The 20,803-nt window shown below is 37.2% G+C and overlaps 1 protein-coding gene across 1 annotated transcript in view; it reads right to left on the bottom strand.

Moving 5' to 3' along the window:
• Positions 1-20,803, bottom strand: part of LOC107296556 (androglobin) — a 65,745-nt gene that overhangs the window by 5,730 nt on the left and 39,212 nt on the right. Inside the window, exons 15-24 of the mRNA XM_015825883.1 lie at positions 17,475-17,619; positions 16,057-16,171; positions 15,409-15,576; positions 13,500-13,635; positions 10,579-10,710; positions 8,909-9,002; positions 8,665-8,799; positions 7,843-7,996; positions 7,333-7,520; positions 5,774-5,958 (exon numbers count right to left, since the gene is read on the bottom strand). Coding sequence (XP_015681369.1) covers positions 5,774-5,958; positions 7,333-7,520; positions 7,843-7,996; positions 8,665-8,799; positions 8,909-9,002; positions 10,579-10,710; positions 13,500-13,635; positions 15,409-15,576; positions 16,057-16,171; positions 17,475-17,619 — 1,452 coding nt within the window. The remainder of the gene's footprint in view (positions 1-5,773; positions 5,959-7,332; positions 7,521-7,842; positions 7,997-8,664; positions 8,800-8,908; positions 9,003-10,578; positions 10,711-13,499; positions 13,636-15,408; positions 15,577-16,056; positions 16,172-17,474; positions 17,620-20,803) is intronic.

The raw sequence follows: 20,803 nt of genomic DNA, 5'->3' as shown, positions 1-20,803 counted from the left end.
ATCCCGAGCCCTCCAGAGATCATCAACCAATGCGACCAATGCCGTTTCCGTGCTGTGCCCAGGCCGGAAGCCGGACTGGCGCGAGTCTAGATAGACAGTTTCTTCCAGGTGCTGAGGGAGCTGTCGTGCCACCACACTCTCAACAACCTTCGCAAGAAAGCGAAGGTTGGAGACAGGACGGTAGTTGGCCAAAACAGCCTGGTCCAGGGAGGGCTTCTTGAGGAGGGGCCTCACCACCGCCTCTTTCAAGGCAGCCGGTAAGAACCCCTCACTCAGAGAAGCACTGACGATTCCCTGGAGCCAGCCTCGTGTAACCTCCCGGGAGGCCAGTATCAGCCAGGAGGGACACGGGTCCAGTAAACACGTAGTGGTGTTCAGCCGTCCCAGTATCCTGTCCATGTCCTCGGGAGTCACAGGATCGAACTCTTCCCAGAAAGTGGACTCAAGACCTGCCTCCGTTGGCCCGTCTGAACTAGTCTAATCGGAGGCTAACCCGTCCCGGATCTGATCGATTTTGTCATGCAGGTAAACCCAAATTTCTCTGCCCGACCCTGCAGGGGGGCGTCCCGGACCCTCTGATGAAGGACGGAGCGGGACACTCTAAACAGGGCGGCAGGTCGGTTACAGACGCGATAAGAGTGGAGAAATAGTTTCGTTTCGCCGCTCTTATTGCCACTAGGTAAGTCCTTAAATGGGACTTTACCAGTGTCCGGTCAGATTCTGAGCGGGTGGTCCTCTAAACACCCTCTAGGCATCTCTTCAGACGCTTCATCACCCTCAGCTCCTCGGAGAACCAAGGAGCCAAGGTAGTCCGGTATCGGGTGAGAGGCCGCAAAGGCACGACCCGGTCCAGGGCCCCCGCGGCCGCACTATTCCAGGCGGCCACCAGGTCCTCAGTCGAGCCGCGGGTCAGGGTCTCAGGTATTGGCCCAAGCTCCATCTGGAACCTCTCGGGGTCCATCAGGCGCCTGGGGCGGAACCATTTTGTCACTTCCAGTTCCGCCTCCCCGCGGTGGGGTGTAGCGGTTGGAAAGGCCAGCCGAAGGAGAGAGTAATCTGACCATGACAGGGGCTCAACGACTATTTCCCCTAAACCATGATCACTCAACCACTGGCCAGAGGCAAAAACTAAGTCCAGTGTGTGTCCTCCGGTGTGGGTAGGATCACCAACTAATTGGGTCAGGTCCATGGCCGTCATGGAGGCCATGAACTCCCGAGCCACCTCAGATGTTTCACCTACCGATGGCAGATTGAAATCCCCCATGACTAACAGTCTGGGGGTCCCAATCGCCATCTCGGCTATCACACTAAGAAGCTCGGGTAGGGCTGCTGATACATAGCGGGGAGCCAGGTACACAATCAGCATGCCCTGCTGCCTCCCATGACCCCACTTCACACCTAGGGACTCACAACCGGCAGTCTGCGGCACAGTGGTCTCTCTTGGGTCCAGGCCTTCCTTAATAATAACCGCCACCCCCCCACCCCGACCCTGGGCTCTCGGCTGGTGAAATGCACGGTAACCTGGCGGGCACATTTCAACGAGGGGCACCCCCCCTCTTGGCCCAGCCAGGTCTCCGTAATACCCGCCAGGTCCGTCTCCCCCTCCGAAACCAGATCATAAATGAGGGGGGCTTTATTAACCACGGACCTGGCATTACACAGCATCAGCCGGAAGCCCAGGCCCCTGTGATCCCAAACCCCCTAGGTTGCAAGAGCCATGAGGGCCGGAGCGCGCCACAGCTCATAAACAATGGGTGCGCCCTGCCCTAATGTAATATGGCCCTCTGCTCCCGCCATATCTACCCCTCCCATACACAGTCTTGATGAAGTTGCCCTCTGTTAGGCAGACCCTCCCCCCCTCCCCAATTCCAGGACCTACGCCCTCCTCGCCGAGGCTATCAGCCGGCCTGGGAGAATTCCCCGGTGGGTGATCACCCTCACCCACCACCCTAATTTTGGTTTGCCCACCCCTCTCCCTGGAACCCCTTAAAACCTGGACTAAATTTTTTATTAAAAATCCCCTTAAGTTACGTTTCGACCACCTCTCTTGATTCAAAAATTCCTCATAGAGGTGGGCCCTCGTTAACACTGAGGGCCAAACCTGCGAGAGAGGGGACTCTCGCAGGGCATGGAGGTCAGCCGCTGAATACATCGCGGGCATGTGGGTTGGTAAATGACTACTCTTTTAACCCCTGCACAACGGAGCCTTCCATCTTCATGTACTCCGGTTCGCTGAGCTGCTGTTCGCCCGGCTTCTGCGGCGGCGGCGGTGGGGGCGGCCCAAAACCTGAATCTCCTGATTTCTCTGGCTCTTGACACTCTGGCTCTTCGGCAGCCTCTGGCTGTGAGTAATCCAACAGACAAGGATTGCCAAACGGTAACCAGGGGCAATCCAATAAGCCAGGTTTAGCCACACAGTAACTAGGGCCAGCAGTCCAATAAGCCAGGCTTAGCCAAACAGTAACCAGGGCCAGCAGTCCAATAATCCAGGTTTAGCCAAACAGTATCCAGGGCCAGCAGTCCAATAACCAGGTTTAGCCAAACAGTAACCAGGGCCAGCAGTCCAGTAAGCCAGGATTAGCCAAACAGTAACCAGGGCCAGCAGACCAATAAGCCAAGTTTAGCCAAACAGTAACCAGGGGCAAAAGTGTATGCAGAATTAGAAAGGGCTAAGCTACCTCCTGAGTAGCAGCTTCTAAGCACTGTTAATGAAGTATGGCAGATGTTAGTTGTAGAATTCAAGGACAAGTTCTTTTCTTCCCCAGCAAGGGAAGCTCTCAAGCCGATGTGTGTATGTATGTTTATCTTTATGCCTTGCAGTTCTTGCTCAATGTGAAGAAGAAAAGATGAAAGGCAACCACCATGAAACCAGAATGGTGGTTACCTGAAGCTTGTTAATTAGTCTTCTACTAGCATCTGTTATTAGATTACATGGAGTCTCTTTATATTTATGGTCCGGCTTGTTGCTTGTTATCAGTATTTGATGTTGCTGCTAGATCCCAAACCATAGTCTGGGATTTACTGCTGGTTGTAGCCTTGGGATCCTTAGCAGATGCTCTTAGCCATCTTAATCAGGGAGAATTAACTTCTTAAATACTTAGGCTCTGAACCATATAAAGTTTTTAAGAAAGCAATTGAATTCTTCAGTGTATTCAGCAACATACTAGTAACCATGCAAACTCCTGCAGCAATGATATAATAATGTAGCACCACCACTGAACAGTGAGCACATGAACTGTTGCATTTTGGATCACCAGAAGTTTCTGACTGGTACTCAAAAGCATTCCTGAATACAGTTATATAACTGGGAGATGGTAAGGGCACAAGCAATTCTTCTCAATACATCATGTTTCAGCTAAGGCTGCAACTGGTAAACCAGCTGAAGATTGAAGCTCACATGGCCATGACTTCCATCTTCTTTTCTGATAGAAGTTCTGAGTCCATGACATATTTATTAAATTAGATTGCAAGCCTTTTCTCTCTGGGAATGAACAATTCAATCAAGAGGCAAAGTTAGTCCTGGCTTTTAAATTAACAGCAGTCTTGTTTTGGTTGAATTTTGCTTTTGTTTCTCCCCATCCAGGCATTGAGTTAGAATTTCTATCACATCTCGAATTGGGCCCGGGGTGGGTGGAGTTACCCAGCATATTGATGATACCTCATCCTGAATCAGCTGAAATCTTCTCAGAGTGGTTTCATGAAGAGGCTAAACACAATAGAAGAACTGGACACTGAGGCAGCCCTATAACAGAGTGCCCAAAGGCTTGACCTCTCCTTGTCCCTAATATCACTAATGAGAACTGCCTGCCTGAACAATAAACTCCCAAACCAGTAGTCCAGAAGGATACCATGATCATCAGTACTGAAGATTACAGGAGGTTTATGTAATGTGAGAATGACCTTGGGAAGACAGGAGAAAGAGCTGCAGTCTAGACAATAGTCTGATAAACAAAGTTTGAGTCCAAAAAAAAGGGTGGCAAAAGCATCTGGCATCACCATAGCACACAAACCAACTAAAGTCTTCCAAAATATCCTAAGTAAATCAAAAGATCTGCAGCCCCAGAAGAATAAACAGGAGACATCTACAACATACAGTATAAGGACTATAATAGATACTATGTAGGACAAACATGAAGAAGACTAGCAGAGCACATCCACAAACACCAACCAGCAATCAGAAGACATGAAAACTCTTTTATTTCCAACACATGGACAGACTTCATCATAATTTCAACTCGAAAACTGTGGGAAACTGTGAGCAAAGACTAAAAACACTAGAGAATTCCTGGCACTCAGACAGATCAGCCATCAACAGACATACAAAGATAAAAAACATCTACATACCATTCAACAGAGACAATCAAAAAGCCAAAAAGGAAATGAAAAAGTCAAAACATCTTGCCAGTAATCAACACCCAGCTAATCAGGGTTATACTAGACTAACAGTGAACTAAACAATACTAGACCCACAACAAGTTAACAAGTGCCATCACACATAAAGAATGGCCTCTGACAATGATCTTGATAAAGTAAATGACTTATATAAAGACAAGCATTCCCAAACAAGGGATTCCCTTCCCAAGGGAAATACATTTTCAATGATTCACTTCTTTAAAGGGTTGTGATTCACTGGTCTTTATTTATACTTCAAAACTAATTATTCTACTGGAACAAACAAAGGCAAGTAAAACAAGTTTCTTTGAAGAGATGCTTGAAAAAATGTGCTGCTTCAATAAATAAATAAATAAATAAATAAATAAATAAATAAATAAATAAATAAATAAATAAATAAATAAATAAATAAATATATTTATTGTGAATCCAAACCTCAAAGGTGAGGATGTGTCACACAAATTCATTTATAATTTTGGAGAGTTGCAATACTGCAATATTTGAGAAACCCTGGATTACTGGATTATAGTCATGGAGTTTCCCTTTTTCTACCACTCTTCAATTTTTAATGCTTGATGACACAATATTATGGATTGGATTCTGTGAAAAGATTGATTAATGGGAGTTGTTAGGATGCTCCAGCTAACTGAAAGGGGAAGAATATAGTTTTAGCTGTTTTGCTATGTAAGGTGCAGATCTGTGGCTTACAATATTCAATAAAATCTTCCATCTTTCTGGAGTTGATTTAGAAGTATATAAAAGACTGCCAAAAGAGGAGTCAAATATTTGGTGACTGTGGCACTCACTCCTATGTGAGACAAGCAGGTTACATGGCAAGCACATTGCTACTACGGTTCCTTGTAGGACAGCAGCATGGGACTCTGTAGAAAACTATTTCTAGTCATTAACAGTGCCATATAGAACCCTGATTAGCTACTATACTTTGCAGCAGGAAACATAACAAATCAAATTCCTAGTGAAAACATTATTGACATACATACAGATGTACACACACACACACACACACACACACACACATATATATAAAGAAATCTGAATTTGTAATACATCGCAGTTGCGACTTGAGCCTGCTTAACGCCCCTAGTTGGGGGGCTGCAAGGCAAAAGAGATTATAAAAAAGTAGAACTGCAGTATAGCAGTCAAAATGCCAAGGTGCAATCAATCAGACCAGTCTGTCTGAAAAACTTTCTGTATGTATGTATGTATGCATGTATGTATGTATACACACACATATACATATACACATATACATACATACATACATACAAACATACATACATACATACATACATAAAAATACATTCAAGATTGCCATCATCACAATCATCATTATCATCTAGCAAAAGCATAGAATACTGACATAGACTACTTAAAGGCCTTTCAGAAGATATGAAATGAAATGCAGGAATGATAACATGACCCTTCCCAGTAGAGCTCGCCATTTCTTCTTCAGAATCCAGAAGTTGTAGTTTAATTATAGTATCCGATTTAGAAGTCTGTACCTGCACAGTAGCAATAAGTGGTATCGTAACTTTTACTAAATATCTAAAGGGGAAAAAATCAAGACAGAAAACAAATAAACAATAATGTCATATGTAATTCTCTTCAGCAAATCAAATTCTATTTTATTTTTATTCAAGAAAACAGTTTCTAAGCACTGTGAAAATAAGGTTTGATATGAAAATTATATACTGTATATATTTAGAAAAACCTACTTGCTGCTACTCAAATAAGTAGAGCACCAATGTTACAGTATTACAGTGAAAATGGAGTTAACATTTAATATTTAAAGGTGTCTCAGAAGAAAGTGAAAGCTATTTCTTACACATTAGTAATAACACCTCAGTGAGAATGAACAACAAGCTAAATAAGTACACTGAATAACTTTTCCCAATTCGATCCCCATATGATATTTTGTGCTATATCTCCAATAATCACCCACACCTCACCCCAAAGCACAACCAATGGCTGGGATATGGGAGTCAACCCAACATACACCAAGGACACCAGATTAAGGAAGGTTGTCATGAATAGTTTCTACCTAAGAAGCTGTTCTCAGGGGAGTCTTAACAGATGTCCCACAGCTTCCATTGTCTTTGTAGAATTTTAATTCCTTTGCTTTGTTAGAGCTTTCAGTTTTCTTATATTAGTTTTGATCTGAACACGTCGGGTGAAATTATGCTGGAAAATCTGGCTGCTGATAGGGAATGCAATTTTTAAATTATTTCCATAGAAAAGAAGTAACTAGTTTATAAGTCCAGCACTCTTGTTTTTATTTAGTGTGAACTTTACACCCAGACCTGTAGAGTAATTTGAAATAGGTGAATTGATTCAGTTTCCTCTTGGCCATGAGACTATGGCATACTAATGTGCCTCCATTTTCCTTTTGTGTATTTATTCATTATATGTTTATCTAATTCTAGCCAATAACAAAACTGGAACTGGAAAGCTATTCTTTTATTCATGCTGCCTCTGATATTTCTAAACAAATACCCAGCAATATTAGATCATCTGCCTTAATCTTTAATATTTTTAATTAATATTATTCATTAGAAAAATACTGTAATGAAATGTACTGATCAGGATGGAAAGAATTGCAAATTGTACTGAAGTAGTTTTTAGTGTATTTATTCGTATTTATTACCTTTCATTACATTATTAATTGTAGTATCACCTGCATTTGACCTATTATACCACTCCCCACAAACACACACACAAAAGGCTGTGTAAATTGTGTCTTTTTCCAGGCTTGCACAATTGCTTTGTAAGCTGCTTCTGAGCATTTCTACATGTGAAATATTCCTTTTCAAGTACTTGCTCAGCCCTCTGATGTTACATACTAAAAATAATTTCTGTGCATAAAATGTATAGTACTAGTAATAATAATATGCAAATAACTTTGCCTTTTTCATATTTTACCTGAATATAATATGCTTATCATTTGGTAAATAATAGTCTTTAACTTCTTTAACAGCAAACACGTTGTTTACAGCTTCACGAGAGAGAAATGGAAGGGGAGAGTAAGAACTTATGAGCCGAAGCCTTACTTTCCCAGCCGGCACAGGTGATTCACCAGTCTGAATTTCAGCCATGAAAGTATATCCTTTCTAAAATAAAAAAAAGTTAATTAATTGAAATGTTTAAGATGATACTTGAAAATGAAAGCTTCAAGAATTTGAAAGTTTTTCTAGTAGAGACTATCAATGAATTTATTTTGAATTGATTCTTAAATTAAAAATTTAAATTAAAGTTCAAATCAGTTTGTCATCAGATATTGAATCGGTCTCTTTTAATATTGACTCTTTAGTTTGAATTGTATTATACACTCTTAGTGTGTGTGTCTGTGTGTCTGTGTGTTTGGATGTAGCAAAAAAAGAGAATGAATGGCATTGCTATGAAGATTACGATTAAGATGTTTATGTATCTCACCTTGTTCTTTGTATAAAGATAGGGCGCAACTCTGAGAAAGACTCGAGGGATTTCCTGTAATGTGTCATTGTCAACAACATGCAATACACAGGTTGGCACTGTTGAATAAACTTTTGGTACAATAATCATGTCTTCCGGAATGTAAAATACTTCTCTACAATAAAAAGAAGAGTTAAAAATAACTTCTTTTATATTAAGACTTTTTTAATAAGTCTATTTCTAGTTTGTTTGCATGCATATCCATAATGTTGTTAAATTTTCACACTAAAATACTGTAAGCTCTGCTACCAAGCCAATATTTATTTAATATATATAAGCTGCTAAGAAATGCCCTGCAGTTCTTTGGACAGCTGACATAGGAAATGTATATTATATTGAGAGGTTTTGAAGTAGCCATTGAGTATAGCAATTTAGAAAGAGGTTTGGTTTTTTAAAAAATGTTTATTAATGTTCATGTCCGGTCAATGGGAAAAAATGAAAGTATTGCTTTATTTTTCAAATAAAAAAAATACTGCAGAAGTCATATAATAAGTTTCTTTCCACATCTCAGACTTAACTTGTTTATAATGAAATTTAGTCTTTCATGTTTGTGATATGGAAGGCAGAAACTGAAAGAATACTTAACAGAAAAAGAGATTGCTGAGATTTACCTGAAAGGACACACTTTTTAGTTATAAGGCAGATATCTGAGATTAGGACAGGGGAACATATACTAGGAAACTTCACTATGTGGATATTTGGGTCTCAGGTATATTAAGAGATTTAACTATAAAATAAATTTTATTTTAGATTGCTGGTGGGTTATATCAATAATAAACTCACCTGAAGACTACAAACCAAACATTTGCTTGTTGATCCCCGTAAGTTACAGTATAATCAGCAAAAGTTGTCTTAGTCCATTCATCTTCATAGCAACGATATTTTTCAACTGACTTACATTTACTTTTAAATATATCTCTGTAAAAGATAGCACAGAAAGATAGACAGCCACTCATCTTACACCAAACTCTGGGTGGCTATCATATTATGGGGTTTGACAAATATGATATTGCAAGAGATATATTACCTCAAAAACATTAAAGAACATTGTTCAAAATTTGGATCAATTACAGCCCACAACTTTTGAAGTGTTTCTTTGACTTTAGCATTCTCCTTTGTGCCTAAAATTACAAAAGGGAAAAAAATAAACCATTACGTAGTATAAGGTGAATATTTGTAGTACAATGATAGCTTGTATTATCCAAGTATTGTATAGTTTTAAATTACTTTCTATCTAATTCTATAGATAAGATTCTAGGCTAGACTTTAACATATTTGAATACTTTATCCATGCACATATGAATCAGACTGACTCTGCTTGTGTGACCTCACAATCTTGAATGATGGCGATCATATTTTTCAAGATCACTTGTTGTGTCCCTAAAGTTCACTAGCTGTTTTTTTCAAAAGCTGGACAGAAAACAGACATGTGATTTCCTGAATATTTTTCAAAGTACATTCACATACCAGTGCAACTTTTCAGAATGATATTTTATTGGAAAAAACAATTTGTCAGAGATGAAGAGCTTCAAAAAAGAAATTAATAAAATCCTATGCAACTAGAAGAAATGGTAGCAAGAGATGGGATCCGATCTATACTATTTGGACCAAGTATGAGTTTCTATTGTGAAACTACTCACTTCAAATTGAAAGGTATGAAAATAATGATTTCGTGGGATAGTGAAGAAACCTAAGCTGTATAATGAGGCACATTTAGTGGAAGGCAAACTTATTTTCTATATCCAACTACATTTTCATCCTAGATATTGGCTAAATAAATTCTCAGTTCTTGAAGCTGCTGAAATTCCCCCCCCAGGAGCAAAAGATCAAGAAACAGTAGCCTGTTTACTTTACATTTTTATTATTTCTTAAGTTGGAGTTACACCTTCTGGTTGAGGGGAGAAATCACTGTTCAGCAATTTCAATATGTCCTTTTTGGGAGTCTTTGTAGAACATTTTTTTTAACTTCTTATGATAATTAATGTATTTTATTTTATCTCTTTTTCTTAAGTTTCTTCTAGAATTTTGTACTAAACTACAGTTCTAAAAGGTATTAATCTTAATTTTGTATTTTGAATTTTTTTTATGTGGCATATTGTGGGTTGTTTAAAAATAAATCTGTTTTTCTTTTTTTATGCTTGACATGTGAAAATGGATAGATAAAATAACCATGAGTAGTCATTCCAAACTAATTAATAGGTGATTCAGAAGGATAGTTTTTAATATTAGTAATTAGAGTAATTGAGTAGCACTTATTATTTTCTATTGTCTAACTAATAACTGCTCAGATGTTTTATAGAAATGTTTTACTCACATTTTTTAATTTGGTGGCAAATCAGAATTTGAATAATTGGATCTTTATTAGCTGATTTTATGCAGTTTCAGATAAACCGAGCTTTGACTAAAAATGTGCTACAAGCATATTTATTGGAATTAAATTTGGCAGATATGTGGCAACTTCTGAATCTGTCTCTATGTGAATATATTTTTCTCTAGTCCTTGTAAGACTTCTTTCCAAGGGGATTATGTTTTAATTTCTGTCTTTATAAATGAATAATAAGTTGCTTAGAGTTGGATGCATCCCTGACACATCATGAAAGTATTAATAATAAATAATTTTACATTTCTCCCATACATCCCATTAAAAATTCTCACTGTTTTAAAAATAATGAATAGATTGATTTGAAGAATCCTGACCTGGTTTTCTGCTATTCATCAGTAGCCTGATGTATGTTCCTCTCCAGATGGCTTGCAGTTTAACTGCAGCTTCCTCTTCTTCAGGAGTAGACTCTCTATTCTGCCAAAGAGGAACACTTACCTCTGTTGCATCTGAAAATACATAAATACATATGTAATATATACATTAGTGACAGATTTTATTTTCCTGGGCTCCAAGATCACCTCAGATGGGGACTGCAGCCAAGAAATTAAAAGACTCTTGCTCCTGGGGAGGAAAGCTATGGCAAATCTAGACAGCATACTAAAAAGCAGAGACATCACCCTGCCAACAAAAGTGTGTATAGTCAAGGCCATGGTTTTCCCAGTTGCAATGTATGGATGTGAAAGCTGGACCATAAGAAAGGCTGAGCGCCAAAGAATTGAGGCCTTTGAACTATGGTGCTGGAGAAGACTCCTGCGAGTCTCTTGGACTACAAGGCGTTCAAACCGGTGAGTCCCAGAAGAGATCAACCCCAACTGCTCTTTAGAAGGCCAGATCCTGAAGTTGAAACTCAAATACTTTGGCCACCTAATGAGAAGGAAGGACTCACTGGAGAAGGGCCTAATGCTGGGAAAGATTGAGGGCAACAAAAGAAGGGGACGACAGAGAATGAGGTGGCTGGATGGAGTCACTGAAGCAGTAGGCGTGAACATAAATGGACTCCAAAAGATGATTGAGGACAGGAAGACCTGGAGGAACATTGTCCATGGGGTCGCAATGGGTCGGACACGACTTTGCAATTAACAACAACAACAATATATACATAGCACAACAAAAATTAAATTCATAGCATTCATAAAACACAATGGATGACTTGGAAAGAAATGTTTTATATAGCTATGATGAACTATCCTCTTTCTTTAAATTGTTCTACGATCCTATTTGTGAAAACCTTGAGAGAGCTTTTTGCTTGAAAAAGCAGTTAAAAATAAATGACCATATGTTTTTTTTATAGTATTATGATGAGTTCTAAGTATTAATAGTGAACTCTGTTCTGTAAGTACTGATTTTTATGTATCCCAAATTATATATCAATAAGGCACAAGAAAAAAAAATATGCACACACATATAACAATAAAATCCTAAAGAAGGGAAACCTCACAAAGACTACAGAGGTATAATCCAAAAATGTAAACTCAGTGCTTATACCAAAAGGGACAGAAAATAAAACAGCACCATATCATGATCATATAAATGAGTAGCGTGCTCATTGTTAGAATACTGAATGTAATTTCACAAAGATACTGGAAAATGACTGCAAAAAACTGAAATGGTCACATCATATGAATATCTTCCTTATGAAGAAAAGCTTCAAAAGCTGAGTGTCATTTAATTTCATTCAAAGCATGACTATCAACTAAAAAATTGAAGTTGTAAGATATAGAAGATATTCTTTTTTAAAAAAAATATAATTAATATACCTGATTTATCAAACTTAGAAGTATTCTAGACTAGATTTATTTTAAATAAATTCATAGGAAAAAATCCAAAACTTTTAGGTAAGAGATACATTGTTCTCTTTTCTGTCAGGAACTAATCAATACTGAAATCCAATTAAAATTTCAAAACATATCTATGACTGAAACTTTTTCAATGGTCTTGCTAAGTTCCTGCAAGTGTTTAGGGCCACTCAATCTTAATTGCAAAAATCCAAAAGACCACTAAAGGGAAGGAAGAGCTAAAGAAAATTCTTAATTTTCAGTGCCATTATTTGGTAGCATTGGTGTTGAAATGACTGCAGCTCCAAAACTGAGGGGAAAAAATTATGAAGACTATAATTTTAGGTTTTACTTAAAAACTTGAAATCCATTTATATATTCATAATATGGTTATGTATTCAGTATTAGATGTCACATTTATATAATAGTAGGTTGGGCTATGTGAAATGAAGCTGTGCCCAACGCATATTGAAGGCTGTGTCCAAACTTCAAAATTATCACTTCACTAGCTTTCAATGATCAACAGCATACACAAAGAAGGAAATGCAGTTATTACTACCAGGGAAATGGACAGAAAAATTATTATTCCAGTCCATCATTTCACATAGTAGTATGGCCAGGTACAAAATAAGTCCAGAGGAATAGAGAATCCTGAGGGCAACATAGTGTCATGAGCATATTAATGACTCAGGCACCACAATAGGGATTCAATGGACTCTGATGAAATGCCTGAGATGCATATGCACTTAATGCATTTAATATGAATCAATCAATAAATATGAAGGTTAGAATCCAATGTGTCTTCCTAAGAATGGGAATAGTTTTTATTTACAGAATGGGAAAGAATTGATTCCACTTTTTTCGCTGAAGCTTCCCATATTATCAAAACAGGTTCTGGAGGATTAAAGGGCTTTACGTGGAAGAAGATCCTGTGGTAAAAAATATGAATATGTTACTGGGGAAAAGGATATGGTCTCCATTCACTCTCACCATCTTGGCATGGTTTCGGGGCAAATTCTTTAGACTATTGCCTTCAATTTTCAAGGGATGATAAATGTCCAAAAAATAAAAATTAAACACTTTAACCAGTGGTGGGATTCAAATATGGTTCTCTGTGTGGATGCCACTTCCGGGAGTCCATTCTGGACCTGGACAACAAAACATTAGCTACCGGTTCTGCTGAAGTGGTGCGAACTGGCTGAATCCCACCACTGACTTTAACTTCCTCAAATTGGCTTAATAATATAGAATTTAATTAGCTGTCTTATTTTAGATGTATGAGGGATAAAAAGGACATTTACCATTTTAATGAAGGAATGCTTAACAATGATGCTTTTTGTTTGTCAATATCAGAATGGCTGGATTTACAATATTCACTGATCTTCTCTCTAATTCAATTATCAATAGAATATTTAAAGACAAATATTGCTGATAAATTCTGTCAGACATTCTTATTTTACCTGAGGATTCAGTGTCTTCAACAGAAACATCATTGAGCTTAAAATCCAGTGTAAAACTTCTGTAAGCAAATTCATAATTGGAAGGAACATTCCCTAATATTTGTTTCATCAGATGCCAAAAAGCATTATTGAAAGCCTAAATAAATAAACAGCAAATTAATTAAAATAAATATTCATATACATTTTATTTATTATAACCAAGAAAACAGACCATTATTATATTATATACACACACACGCACACACTCCATCCATCCATCCATCCATCCATCCATCCATCCATCCATCCATCCATCCATCCATCTATCTATCTATCTATCTATCTATCTATAATATATTATAATATAACTAAGAAAAAACAAAGTCAAGAAAATAGATGAGTCTATTTATTTGGGAACTAGTCCCAAAGATGCTTTTTCAAGCAAGTGGACTTTCTTGTTTTTCTTTCACTTCTCATCCAAGAAACTTCTTCAGCTCTGACTGGATGGTGGGGAATGGAAGGATTTATATTCCTTATAGACAGCTGGTCATTTTCATTCTTTTAGAGAGTCATTGAGGCCACTTAAGGTTTATCTGTGTCCTCAAGGTCACCTCAGTGGTGCAAATGGGTGTGCAAGTGGTTCCTTCTTGGAACTGCTGAAAGGATTGTGTTGTAGACTGGAAATAAATGATATCGTATCCCTCCCCCTCTATTGAGAGAGGGCTATTCAGTTCTGTCATAGATAGTCTCTTTGACCCCTCTTTCAAACTTGAAAGTCCAATTGCCTCTTGAAAAAGCACGTTTGGCTTTGGGACAGCCCTGGATGACTGACAATCTCCATAAACATTTGGGAACTAGCTTTTGCTCCTATTGTATAAATGGGTTATTTTCTTACAATATGAAATTTGATTTGATATCCAGTTTTGCTAAGAAGATATTGTAAAATATTTATTCACAGCATCAGATGTATTTATTTGATCATAATATATTGGTTTTCAAAAAACAAAATTCACACCATCTCAGAGACTTGTAAACATTAGGTGCTGTTTCGGGAGCATATCTGGGAATAAGACAGCTATGGTTCCTACAGATTCCCTGCTTGTAAAAATTCTTGTCACCTGAGAAGCAATGGCTGCAAAGCTCTCTGCAGTTATTGCAAATGGGATTCCAAGATTAGATCTACACCCTCAGAAGACAGGGTTTGCATCCTATGGGTTAAGGAACCATCGTATAGCAGCCAGAGAAGTCTAAGTATTATTAGCTGAGAGCAAAGTATCTGGTTCTATGACCTTCTGTTCTATGCCCAAGACCACAGAAAGCATGATAAAGTTGGCTTAGATCCTCTTAGATGATTTGTAACTGGTATCTGGTCTAGGCTTTTTGTCAGCATTGAAAAATGCCAAGACTTTTCAAATTATTCTGAATTAATAGCACATTTTCTTAAACATATTAATTATATGACAGACAGCATTAAGAAACAATAACTGAAAGAGCATATACAGGTAGTCCTCAACCTATGACCACAATTGAGTGCAAAATTTCTGTTGCTAAGTGAGAAAGTTATTAAGTGAATTTTGCCCATTTTACAACCATTCTTGCCACAGTTGTTAAGTGTCTGGCTGAAGTTGTTCAGTTAGTAACACGGTTGTTAAGTGAATCTGGCTTCCCCATTGACTTTGCTTGTCACAAGGTCGCAAAAGGGGATCACATGACCCCGGGACACATGACCCTGGGACACGTCATAAATATACGTCAGCTGCCAAATATCCAAATTCTGATCACGTGACCATGGGGATGCTGCAATGGTCGTAAAGTTTGAAAACCGGTCATAAGACACTTTTTCAGTGATGTTGTAACTTTGAACAGTCACTAAATGAACTGTTGTAAGTTGAGGACTACCTGTACAAGTTAGTCTTCTTCTTCTTTTTACCTTAGAATGTTCTCTAGCTATTCCTGTGCCATAAAGACCAGGGGGGCAATGTGTTAATTCCAGGGCTTTTATAGCTTTGGGAAGATTTTCTGCATTCCCATAATTAATTATTACATTTCCAATGGCTTTCATTATAGCAGCAGCTTGTTCCATGAAACGATAGCTCTCCTGGGGGAGGGAAAGACATATTTTACTTGCCAATAACTGAAGAACTATTCAAAGTACATTCATATGCCAAATGTGTAAGTGGATGTAGTATATACTAACTTATAATGCTCATCAATTCCTCTAATCAGTGATATCTCAAAGCAAACCATCAAAACCCACGTAGTGCAAGTGTCATCAGGTCATGACTCCACGAATATGATGCATTATCTAATCTCATCAGGAAAAGGCTGCATGTCATATCTAAACGTAATGCTTAATATAATCCTTTCCTTGACTGCATTGACTTATGGTGACTCTAGGATGCAATGCTACTAAAAGCCAATATTTTCAAGCAAGCTCTAGCTGCTTTATTTTTCAAAGCCAAGTATGAAACAAAAATAGAGACTGTAAATAAAATGAAATGAAAAGGGGAGAAAAAAACCTCATAAAGTAAGTAATAGTCAATGAGAACACAAATCCAGTTACTATGGTAACAAATACCTTTTCAAGATTTGGTAGAACTATATCCTCTTCGCCAAATACACATGGCACCATACTACACAGATGGATATTGTGTCCTATGGGAGAACTTGCAGTAAAAAGCAACACGTGGCGGCTACATTTAAAAAAGCAACACATGAAAGTAATTAAAATTTCCAAATATAACATTCATAATTTATTTACATATAATAGAAAAAAAGTGGATATAAAAATTCCCGGACTAAAATAAGCAAAGCATGGAAATCTGCATTTCATTTAACCTGCAAAAACATTGGTTAAGTTGCAAAGTACACGTGCATAGCAATGGAGATATAATGCCTAATCAAAAAATCATTCTGGTAGTTTACTGTAGTGGCTAACATTGTGAGATAGATTCAAATCTTATGCACTACATTTTAAGCAAGATGCCTTTTTTTCTCTTCATCTCATTTTTTAAAATTTATAGTGTGACATTGTTATATCTTACAAGGCTATTTAACTATTCCCAAATACTGTAGATTAGTGACTGAGGCTGTAATTTAAGCATACATTTAAAAGAATCACTTTAAAAGAACACAATGGGAATTACTTCTAATAATAGCTCAGATGCATTTTTCCTCAACTACATACACTTTCTTCTCCAAAGAGAAAATAAACTTGCATTTCAACAGGTGTGTTTTGGGTCTTCTTCAGTCAAGAAGATAAACATTGCATAAACTCTGCAGATCACAATGAAGCTTCTCTCAATATTTATATTTCTCTTAGCTTCTCTGCTTATTCCCTTAGACAAACTTGGATTCAATTTTTCCCTGTTTTCTTACTCTCTTTACAAGCTGCCTAGAGCTGCTGCTCTGGTTAAACATTACTTTGGACTGAAAAAAGACAGGGACAAAAAAAGAAATGAAGAAAAGGGGACAAAATATATATATAAACTGTGTTTCTTCTTGACCTTTCTCACTAAACGGTGGTTTTCAAACTCTTACAGTGATTGAAAAAAGGGTAGTGTGTAATTCTTGTACAATTTCTGCTTAAATAATCCATCAAAGCTTCTATAATCAAAACAGAAAAGAAAAAGGAAAATGAAGAATTCCCAAGGCATGTTTCTAAATGGTTGCATAAACATACAAAATGCATGTGGTTCTGTGTAACAAATATAAGATCCATGTTTACAGAGAGATAACAAATCGATGCCTCCTAGTGTACAACATATATATGATACTTATATAATATATTATCTCCTGTTACGAGCTTTTATACCTCCAATATCATCTGCAGAAAACAGCAACAGCAGGATGTTATTGCCCTCAGGTTATGCTTCATGTCGGTTCCCTCTCAATAGTCACCTAGCTGGCTACTATGGGAACAGTGAGACCTTTGATCGAATTCAGAATAATGTTTCTGTTCTTTAATGAGTAACATAGAAAGAAACCAACACATACCCAGCAGGCAGACTTATTACAGCAGCTTTAGTAGCATATGTGTGGATCTTCAGGATTAACTGCCCTGGAGATAAATGTTTCCATGAGAAACTTTCAACCATGAGAAACCCCATGGGAACAACTTGGTTTTCTTTCTGTACAAGTGCTAGAAAAGTAGAAAACAGGACATATATTTACAACTAAGATATAGTCATACCTTTTTTTATAAATGCAAAAACAAAAACAGCACAAAATATTAGGGAAATTATATATTCCAGCAAACAATCTTTGTACCAAATAAGCTACAGTGAAAAAAGCTCATCATTTTTTTGTGCTTTGAATTTACTTAGGCATCATACCAGGATATGCCATGAATTCAGAACTGTATTCAACTAAAAAAAGTTAATCCAATGTAATCTTATACAGGACTACGAAGAAATCCCACTGAGCTTAAAAGAAACATATTGTGCCATAACTAAGAATAAGATTGAGGCCAAACATATTTTCCTCTATTTCTTCTCACTTTGAACAGGTACCATGTAATTCAAATAATGAAAATGCCAGTAATATTTCTATGCTCCTTTTCCTTCCCCGTTCAATGAAGTTCCATTTTCAGCTGAATGATCCAGAGACACTTGCTTTATGAGGGGGNCCTGCCAATGTGTAAGTTTATATCCTGGAATGTGGGTGGACTCAATGTTCCCCACAAAAGACGTAAGGTTTTTCATTATCTAAGACATTTTAATAATGATATTACATGTTTACAAGAGACTCACATTGTGGCTAAAGATCAAAAATTATTTTGAACTCTAAGCTTGGAGATTTGTTTGCTGCACCTGCCTTAAAAAAAAAGAGCTGGGGTTGCAATATATATTAAAAGACACCTTTCACCTATCTTAAAAGAAGTTGATAAAGAAGGAAGATATTTATTTGTGGAAATAAATCTAAATGGAAGAAAGTGTTTAATAATAGGGGTTTATGCCCCTAACCAACTTTCAGCTCAAAAGCAATTTTATAGACAATTACATCAGAAAATTGTGGCTATGGATTATAATTCTTTGATTGTTATGGGAGACTGGAATGGAGTCTTGGACACATTAAAAGATAAAAAAACAACTTCTAAGGATGTAACCCTTTCCAGATTACCTAAGTCCTTTTTTGCTATGATGGAGGACTTAGAATTGGTGGATGTTTGGAGATCACAACACATGAATGAACGTGATTTTACCTTTTTTTCTCATAGACATGAGTCCTTTTCAAGGATTGACTTTGTTTTGACATCGACTGACCTGCTTACTGACTGTAATAAAACTAAAATTTTTCCTAGAACTTTGACTGACCATAGTATGGTGTGGATAGAGATTGGCCAACAAAGAAAAAGGAAACCTTGGAGAATAAATGAAAATTTGTTTAACTATGAGGATAAAGTTAAAGCTTTGAAGGAATCTATGGAAGAGTTCTTTCAATTTAACTTGAACAAGGGAACCCCCATAAATATTGTTTGGGATGCTGGCAAAGCTTATCTAAGGGGAATATTAATTGCTATGAATAATGCACATAAACGTAAGCAAATACAGATTAGATTAAACTTGGAAAAAGAAATTGGGATTAAAGAAAAATTACTATTGCAACGACCAACAGACATCAATTTAAAAACTTCTATTAANTGCCTCAGTTGTTTCTCCTAGGTATCACACAAAATTTGGATGTAAAAGAAACGAACTTGATGTTGTATTGTTTAACTGCTGCCCGTTTGTTGATAGCTCAAAATTGGAAGAGTAAAATTCTACCTACAATGGAGGACTGGAGATTGAAAGTTTCGTACCTTGCTGAAATGGCAAAGATTTCGGCTTATTTGAAGAATTATTCAAATGAACAATTTTTATTAATATGGAGAAGATGGATTGTCTATATTCAAAAGAAGCACAGAGTGGTGGAATATAATTTAGGCTTTTAAGTAAACTTGTTTCTCTTTTTTTTTTAAATATATTTTACCTACTCATGTAGAATAATATACTTTGTGGAGTTAGAGATTTTAATATTTGTTTGCTTATATCTGAATATTATCCTGGGATTAGGTTTGGGAAGTCCGGGGTGGGAGGGTGGGGGGTGGGGGTTTATTTCTTTCCATACAGCATTGTGAATTATTTGTGATGTTTTTCTTAGGATGAAAATAATAAAATTTTATATTGAAAAAAAAAAAGAATCTCCTGCTTGGGTTGAGGCTTGGACTAGAAGACCTTCAGGGTCCCTTTCAACTCCGTTCTGTTATTGTGTGTGTGTGTGTGTGTGTGTGTGCATGTACACATATCTGTATGAGTGCAGTAGGTCCAGAACTACAGTATATTCCTAAGTAGATTGATAGGGGATTGCAGTGAGTTATTATGTTGACATTACAATTCACCAAAAATTGTAAATTATCTTGAAATTTCCAACAATCCTAAATATTCTGATGATGACAGACAGCCACTTCTTGAATTTGTCCATTCTATTAGCGCGCATTTGATTGGGTGCATTCTTCTGCTTACATCTGATTTATAGCCCAATTATTTTGCTAAATATGATATTAAGTAATCTTAATTTTTAATTTTTCTAAGTGCTGTAAGGTTTAAATGTGGTAGAAAAATAAGAGAGCTAAAGATATACCAGAGAAACATGGAAGTTGGAAATACGATCATGAAAACATTCATTGGTTTGGACAAAGTCAGTGAACCTGATTTGGAAACAGGAATTAGAAAGCAGTAAAATATTCAAGCTATTATGGAGAAAAGAAGCAAAACATAGCTAAATATTGTTTGCAGTTTGCAGAATGGAAACCATAAAACCATCAGATGGAATGTGCAGATGTACACACGATGCCACTAGTTATATTTCCACGGGGATCAAGTTTCTTCCCTAGAGCAAAGTTTGCTAACACAAAGAATCCAATTTTTCAGACAGAAAAGTTTGCAGATGAAGCCTTGAGGAATATGATAACAGCTTCCCATTGCCAAGATGACAGCTCCTTTTTATTCACAGAAAGTGATATTTTAGGGAAGAGGTGGATATTACACAAAGAAAAGAAAAACGATGTGATACATTTCTACCATGATGAATAGGTATTTTCTTGCAGCAAGAACTAAATGAATTAATCATTTCACTTTCTGAAGTGCTCATAGACTGCATGGTAATTTGCCTGCCTGGTGCACTTGCTGCTTATATTCATGCACTACTTAGATAGTCTGCATACTGATACATATTTAATGATTATTCTGCATATTGTGACACAGGAGAATTTAGTCATGAATTCTTGTGTGCCAACTTTAAATTTCTCCAAAGGAAACTGAAAGCCAGTCTGGCTTTCTTTGAAA

This window comes from Protobothrops mucrosquamatus, unplaced genomic scaffold (genome assembly GCF_001527695.2).
Source record: "Protobothrops mucrosquamatus isolate PMUCROS unplaced genomic scaffold, P.Mucros_1.0 scaffold2864, whole genome shotgun sequence".
NCBI lineage: Eukaryota > Metazoa > Chordata > Lepidosauria > Squamata > Viperidae > Protobothrops > Protobothrops mucrosquamatus.
The sequence above is the reverse complement of the archived record's forward strand: the minus strand, read 5'-3'. Positions and strand labels throughout refer to the sequence as shown.